General features: G+C 36.3%; 2 protein-coding genes across 13 annotated transcripts; one reads left to right on the forward strand and one right to left on the reverse strand.

The window, feature by feature from the left end:
• Nucleotides 1-224: 224 nt before the first annotated feature.
• Nucleotides 225-1909, forward strand: LOC105766596 (40S ribosomal protein S5). Its single transcript, XM_012586112.2, has 4 exons — nucleotides 225-421; nucleotides 960-1231; nucleotides 1395-1598; nucleotides 1720-1909. The coding sequence occupies exons 1-4, from the start codon at nucleotides 317-319 to the stop codon at nucleotides 1772-1774; spliced, it is 636 nt and encodes a 211-aa protein (XP_012441566.1). The 5' UTR covers nucleotides 225-316; the 3' UTR covers nucleotides 1775-1909.
• Nucleotides 1910-2528: 619 nt separating this feature from the next.
• LOC105766594 (cold shock protein 1) lies at nucleotides 2529-6233 on the reverse strand. Of its 12 annotated transcripts, none has more exons than XM_052629478.1 (9): nucleotides 5905-6233; nucleotides 5525-5647; nucleotides 5100-5354; nucleotides 4817-4921; nucleotides 4533-4691; nucleotides 3844-4005; nucleotides 3484-3597; nucleotides 3286-3334; nucleotides 2529-3124 (listed from the first exon to the last, which is right to left on the reverse strand). In XM_052629478.1, exons 1-8 carry the CDS (start codon nucleotides 6142-6144, stop codon nucleotides 3290-3292), a joined length of 1203 nt encoding a protein of 400 aa, XP_052485438.1. In that variant the 5' UTR covers nucleotides 6145-6233; the 3' UTR covers nucleotides 2529-3124; nucleotides 3286-3289. The 12 variants fall into 12 exon arrangements, with proteins under 12 accessions (XP_052485438.1, XP_052485437.1, XP_012441561.1 ...); XM_052629477.1 differs by having other exon boundaries at nucleotides 3286-3393; XM_012586107.1 differs by having other exon boundaries at nucleotides 3484-3600.
• Nucleotides 6234-6843: the final 610 nt, after the last annotated feature.

A 6843-nucleotide genomic window follows, 5' to 3' on the forward strand; every position in this document is an offset into this window, starting at 1 on the left:
TACCACATCCTTTTAACGGAAGCTATAAGATGAGTGATCAAAATATAATAACTCAATAACTGGAGTGACCATTATGTAACTTTTAAAAGTTGAGTGGCTGAAACATAATTTTAAATACAATTTAGGGACTGTTGGTGTAGTTTACCCAAGAAAGTAAAAAGAAAGACACCCACGTGTGCGGATCATACTTAAAAAGCCGAAAACCCTAATCAAAACGTCACCTTTTATGTATAAGATTTATAAGAGAAAGGCCTTTGTCTTCTAATTTCCTCATTCCGCACTTCGGTTCTCTCTCTTTGCGGCATCTATCATAGGTATGGCGACAGCCATTGTAGCCCCTGCCACCGCCTCACTGCAAGACCCAACCAAGTCTCACCCTGACGTCAAGCTCTTTAATCGCTGGAGCTTCGAGGAAGTTCAAGTATTTCTTTTTCTTTTTCCCCCTTTTGCCTCTCTACGCATACATTTCTTTTTTCATTCTCTTGGCTTTGTTTTTTTCTAGATTTTATATGAAATGTTCCGTTTTAGCATGTTCTCTATTTTTTTGGTCTTTTCAAGTCGAGTGGATCTACTAGGACTAATTAATTGTATACAGGGATTCTGTTTTCGTAGAGAATCGTTCATGTTGTTTTTAACTTGATATTATTTGTTAGATCATCTTGTTGTGACTGAACATCTATATTGTTGTTCTCTGATTTGAAGATTTTACTTGTTGTCTTTGATGTTACTGATATTCAGTTTGACAATTTATGTTAATCCTAAATGTTTGTCTTCATGTTTGTAAGAAATTGGTTAAATTTAGGTTAGATTATTTGGATAAGATGATTGTATTAGATTGTCTTTCGAATGCTTAAAGACTCCTGAAGATTCGAAAAAATTAGGTTCCTCAACTTGATGTTCCCTTTGATAACTCCAATCGTTAGCCCTGGTCCTTGATGTGAATGATTTATCTATTTTAGGTTTCTGATATCTCTTTGAGTGACTACATTGGTGTTCAACCTTCCAAACATGCAACCTATGTGCCACACACTGCTGGGAGGTACTCAGTTAAGCGTTTTAGAAAGGCTCAGTGCCCCATTGTTGAGAGGCTTACAAACTCATTGATGATGCATGGCCGAAACAATGGAAAGAAACTTATGGCAGTCAGGATTGTGAAGCATACTATGGAAATTATTTATCTCCTGACTGATCAGAACCCAGTTAAAGTCATTGTTGATGCCATTATCAACAGGTGGCCTATATGACCTTTAAGAATTTCCTTTTTCAAATGTATCACTAGCTGACTTTAATCTTTAAAGTAGCAGATGATGTTAATTAAAACATCTTCCGATTCTGGGTTATCTTTGTTGGATCAATCTTCGATGATCCTTGTTGATTTTTTATTGATATAACAGTGGACCTCGTGAAGATGCTACTCGTATTGGTTCTGCTGGTGTTGTGAGGCGTCAGGCTGTTGATATTTCTCCTCTTCGTCGAGTGAATCAGGCCATCTATCTCCTTACCACTGGTGCTCGTGAGTCTGCATTCAGAAACATTAAAACTATCGCTGAATGTTTGGCTGATGAGCTTATTAACGCAGCAAAGGGATCATCTAACAGGTAAATAACAGCCTTTGAACTCCCGTGTTTGAACCTTATTTTGCTTTGAAACTAGGAACTGTCCTTGCAATCCCATTTATTTACTACTGCTTGCTTCATCATTCTCGCGTTTTTTGTGCAGCTATGCCATCAAGAAGAAGGACGAAATCGAGAGAGTTGCCAAGGCCAATCGTTGAGGAATTGGTAGGACTTTGCATAAACCATGGCAGTGGACACTTTTGTTTTTTATTCAGTACTTTATAAGTTACCTATTTTGTGTTCCGAACATAATATGAATGTTCCGTTATTTAAAGCATATCCTGTTTTGGTTATATATGCTGTACTTATTTTGCCATGGTTTGAAGCTGTTGAGTTCATCTTTGCTGCAAACAAAGAGATGAGATTGCTTGATGTGGTTGTTTGACCACATTAAATCGCCCTGCCTGTTGCTGATAATTAGTACTTAAAAAAGAGACAATTAAAGGAAGAAATCAAATTGAGTTTTTCCAATTATTGAGCAGATGAAATTATACAAGTCTTTCAAAAGTATTGTTATGAATTTCTAACCCAGCCAATGGAAACAAAGAAAAAATATTAATTGGAGCAATTGAACAAACACCATTGAAATCAAGCCTTTCAACCTGCATTAACAATGGAAGAGACCGCAGTTCATCAAAGTCAAATTTTTATGTTTTATGAACATGATTCTCTCTATCTACAGATAAAGAAAGATAATTTTTTTTGGAACTTTATACTACAGAAGTCGATTTAATAATCCCCGTCCTAATACTGCTTATGTTGTTTGGCTTGTTTCAGTTGGAAGTTCAGTTTTTGATGTATCCTGATCTTTACCAGAGAGAAAATAGGGGTTTAGTAGTCTTAATGACCGTCAGCAATGAGAATCCATGCAACACAACTCTCTAAAGCTGATCAGGTATAAATTGACAATCCTGATTTAAGAGTTGGATCCCTCTATTTTAAGAATGAGCAAATATCTGAATTCAGTTGCAGTTGTACACAGCCATAACCATTCCTCCGCCAGTATTTGATATACAAGACAAAACCATAAACTGACCAATCAAAAAGACAGAAAACTCTTTATCTTTCGAGGACAAATTGTTATATGTAAGGAGTTTTCAATCAGACAGTTTAAATGTGTTATAAGCAAATTCCGACGGATCTTGGCTTCATACCTCTAAGAGTGTGTCCCTTCTGCCAATCTTCACTGGATTCAGCCTTCAGTCTTTCAAGGGTAATTGATCCTCAGTACCAAAATTTGAGATTGTACAATTCTAAACCTGGAAGTCCATGATGCAGGGATAGATTACTACAGACAAAGGCTGCTCGTTGCATGATTTTGTCATGAATTCTGCCTTGATTCTCCTGAGAGATGGTTAGTGAAAGCTTAATAATGACCTCCATCTTTATTGAATGATATTGACGATTAGACTTTCTTGTGTTGCACCCTTGGCATCATTTTGAGGTCCACGATTAGGAGCAGAACTAGACGCCACCGATCTCATTTCGGCATGAACTCTCCTAGCATGCTGCAAATGGTTCATCGAGAACAAACATTTTTCATCATTTGATGTGCCAAAAATAATCAACAGTTTCTTTGCAATAGTGTTTCTTTACACATATGGATAACCAAACAAGGCCATTGTACACACGCACATGCAGAAATGAACTTAGGATCTTTGAAACAAACCTTCCTAGGGAGAGTGCAAGATCATGCAAAATGACCTTCCTCTCTGCACCTGTAGCATAAAGCAGGGGATTTTGAGCCCCGAACAACTTTGGTACACTTTGAGCAATCCTAGTAGAATAGCTTACAATAAGGTACACCAAATATGTTTCTAAAACAGGCATAAATTAAACCATAAACGAGTCGAAAGATTGGACTTACAGATCCTAAATGGCCAGACTGGCCGCAAGTGTAGCAGGAAACTTCTGTTGGACTTGCATCTGGAAGTTTGACACAGCTGAGATGACCAAAGTCATTGCAAATGTAACAACGAATCTTCTGTTCACAACAGAGTAATCATTGTGATTGTAATTTACACATGCTTAATCAGTACTCTTATAAAACAAAACCAGGATGAAGAACAAAAAGAGCATTTGGCTCAATGATAGGAGTATATTTCTTCCTCCTTTTTAATAAGTCAGATTCAGATCCCCCTTCCCCATCAAAATGAAAACACAATATCAGGATAAATATTTACAAGAAAAAGGGGTGATTTGTAAAAGCATAACAAACAATGAAGACCTTGAGATCATCAGCTGAATAATCACTTCTACAAGAGAACATATCATGTCTAGAATCTCCACATCTCAAACAAACATTATAATTCAAATTGTTTTCTTTTTGTTTCTTTGGACAATCACTGGCTTGGTCAAACGTTCCTCTGCAGACAAGACAATATTGACCCTGCTAAAATATAAAGGTTGAATCTATTAGAAGTCATGTATAGAAACCTCATAAAAATGAACATCATATTCCATAAATGAAAAAGGACATCTTCCAAGGTAGGAAAGGTTGGAGGGTTAAAAACAATAAAAGATAAAAAAGTATGCCAACAGAGTAATGTAATAATATCAAGAGTGTTGTTTCAGTCGCCTAAGATCCTCTTATCTCTAAAACCAACAATTAAAATTTCAAGTATAATGTATCAACCCAAAGATCTTATCAAAGAACACTTGGGGTTTAAGGAAAACCATTAAGCAGTTAATACTGTTATAAGCAGTGCTCATGCTTATTATGCCAATTTGGGAACTAAGGATTTCGAAATTAAAATTGCACCCAGTTATCAAATTCATCTGTTGTTTGATCATGTCTATTAAATTCATTATCATACAGTTGTAACCTTTAACCTCTATACATTATCAATTCTTATAGTCATTTATGATGGCATCAGGCTAACCAAGATGGGAATTTTAAGGTAAATACTACGAAACCTGTGAGCAATGCTTTCCAATATGCTGAAGACGCCTGCAGAGAAAGCATGCTTTCACATGCTTTTGCAGCATACGGTTTTCTGCTGCTGGATGATCTTCTCCACAACTGAGACACCTAGTCCAGCTGCCATTAGGAGGATCAAAATATCTTGGTTTCTGCTAGAAAAGTAATGCACAACCAAATAACTAATCATCACAAGGAAATATTTCGAAGCTCCATTTTGTTACACTTTCATGACACCAAATGTTTTGAAGCAGTATTTGTATACAGATACTCAACTCACAAGATGGTTTCGCAGCATAGTGCTCTTAGCTGATTTTCCGGGTAATTTTACAATTTCTACACATTTAGCTTTCTCTGAATGCATTTCTTTCATTCCAGCATCAACCTAAAAGAATAGAAACCCCATATAACATCTTGATAAATATAAAGATCCATGCTTTTAAACATTTTTATTTTTTAACCTGGAGAAGAGGTCACTGCATTCATGGTAAAGCAACTATTCGAATACAGAATTTTGAACTATTGTGACCCAATAATCAGGGTTTAAAAGCTAATCCACTTACAGTTTCTTCTGCTGCAAAGGTTTTTAGCTCAGTTCTGACCATCTCACCATCTACATTTATTGTACCCTTTGCTGACACTATATCTCCGATGCGTGTTCCAGAGCTAATATTCGAGATCAAACCATCATCCACTGAAGATGAGGAACTCATATCAATGGCCTCCTTAGAGCCTGCTTTATCACCAATTCCCACTGTTCTACATTTTACTGCTTGTACAAGTTCTATCATCTTATTTTCCTTAACATCAATATCAACCTGAAGGCCCACAAATTTACCAAAGTTTTAAACTATAACTCAGATTAGTCCACAAGGAATAATTTAATGTTGGTTCAATGCATTCTTTAATTCAACATTCCAATCTGGAAACACACACACACACGCGCACACACACACACATAGAGAGAGAGAGAGAGAGATGAACAGACAGCAAGCTTCTGTGGCACATTATCTGATATTTCAATGAAATCCCACTTTGATACTTCCACGGTTCTTACACATTCATCTTTGCCAGCCTGCTCAGAGTCAAATGCAGGCTTTCCAGCTTCCAGCTAAATTCATCATATGCATAAAAATGAAAGCCAGAAAAAAAAAAGCCTTGATTTCAAATAAAATAAGAGCTACAATTCAACTAGAAACAAGACAATCTAAATTCTATTTTCACTTCCCATAATTTTCTTTCTTTCATTTTCCTCGGTCTTTTTGAAAAACCCATTTTTTTTAAAGAAAAAGTCAAAGAGGCACAAATCTTTGAGGTTAGGGAGAGAAATAAAATTCATAAGAAAAACAAAAAGACAAACCCACTTACAGGATTTGGGTGATGAGGATGAAACTGTGAAAGTTTAAGCCAATTGTTCATCCTTTTTCTCTTTCTTCTTCTTTTCTTTCTTTTGACAGTAGCTTCTGCTTCCACCATAGCTCTGGATTTGTGAAAGGCAGTTGGAGTGGAAATCATTTCATATTCTTCAGCCTCGGATCTCCATTCACTAGTTTGTATTGTGTCTGATGCTTCTCCTCCTTCATTTCTTAGTGGTATGGATTTCTCCATGTTGCATTAGTTTAATTGCTTCTCCATGGTTCACTTTCTCACAACTGCAAAGAATTAGCCGTCTGATTTAGGTCCCTATGTGTATCTTTCATTTCTTTTAACTTTTGTCTCGTGCAGTTTCACTAGCTTACATGATGGGTCTAGTCGGGTTCGGATCCAGCCCACGTTATGAATTTATTCCTATTGGTTTATCTTTTTTTTTAATTTTTTAATTCTTTTTATACATGGTTTAAGTTTCAACTTAATTCAAATAAGTTTAATTATGCATGTTAACTAATATTTTAGGAAAGGTAATACAAAAGTTTTTCTGTCTCTCTATAATAACCTTTTAGAAGAGTCAATCCCTTAAGGCTCTTTCCTAAATCGTCAGTGCAGATTAGACTCTTTGGTGTTTTTTCGTCTGATAATCTCTTTCGTTTCTTTCTTCCCTAACATTGCATTAGTTTTCTGCATTTACTCCTCCCCCTTCCCCAATCATCCTCTTCGCAACCATTTTTCTCTTTTGTATCTACTCTTCTCCACCTAATCTCTACTTCTCCTTCTGTGATTCTTTTCCGACACTTCCCCCCTCATTATTGCCTCTCACCCCCGTCCTTTTATCTCCCCTTCTCCCTTTAATCTAATCATAACTCTACCCCCTATCACAATTTTTTGTTTCATCTCCTCCATTTGTTTCTCTACTCTTTCTTTTTCTCGTCA

This window comes from Gossypium raimondii, chromosome 4, assembly GCF_025698545.1.
Source record: "Gossypium raimondii isolate GPD5lz chromosome 4, ASM2569854v1, whole genome shotgun sequence".
NCBI lineage: Eukaryota > Viridiplantae > Streptophyta > Magnoliopsida > Malvales > Malvaceae > Gossypium > Gossypium raimondii.

What these genes read in the sequence shown, in the direction of transcription:
- LOC105766594 (XM_012586103.2), bottom strand. Translation starts at nt 6,144, where the DNA reads ATGGAGAAATCCATACCACTAAGAAATGAAGGAGGAGAAGCATCAGAC. An exon ending in ATGTGCCACAGAAGCTTGCT is followed by an intron (nt 5,355 to 5,524) that starts GTCTGTTCATCT and finishes GTGGGCCTTCAG; the next exon opens with GTTGATATTGATGTTAAGGA. An exon ending in CCTTTGCAGCAGAAGAAACT is followed by an intron (nt 4,922 to 5,099) that starts GTAAGTGGATTA and finishes CTATTCTTTTAG; the next exon opens with GTTGATGCTGGAATGAAAGA.
- LOC105766596 (XM_012586112.2), top strand. Translation starts at nt 317, where the DNA reads ATGGCGACAGCCATTGTAGCCCCTGCCACCGCCTCACTGCAAGACCCA. An exon ending in GGAGCTTCGAGGAAGTTCAA is followed by an intron (nt 422 to 959) that starts GTATTTCTTTTT and finishes TATCTATTTTAG; the next exon opens with GTTTCTGATATCTCTTTGAG. An exon ending in GTTGATGCCATTATCAACAG is followed by an intron (nt 1,232 to 1,394) that starts GTGGCCTATATG and finishes TTGATATAACAG; the next exon opens with TGGACCTCGTGAAGATGCTA.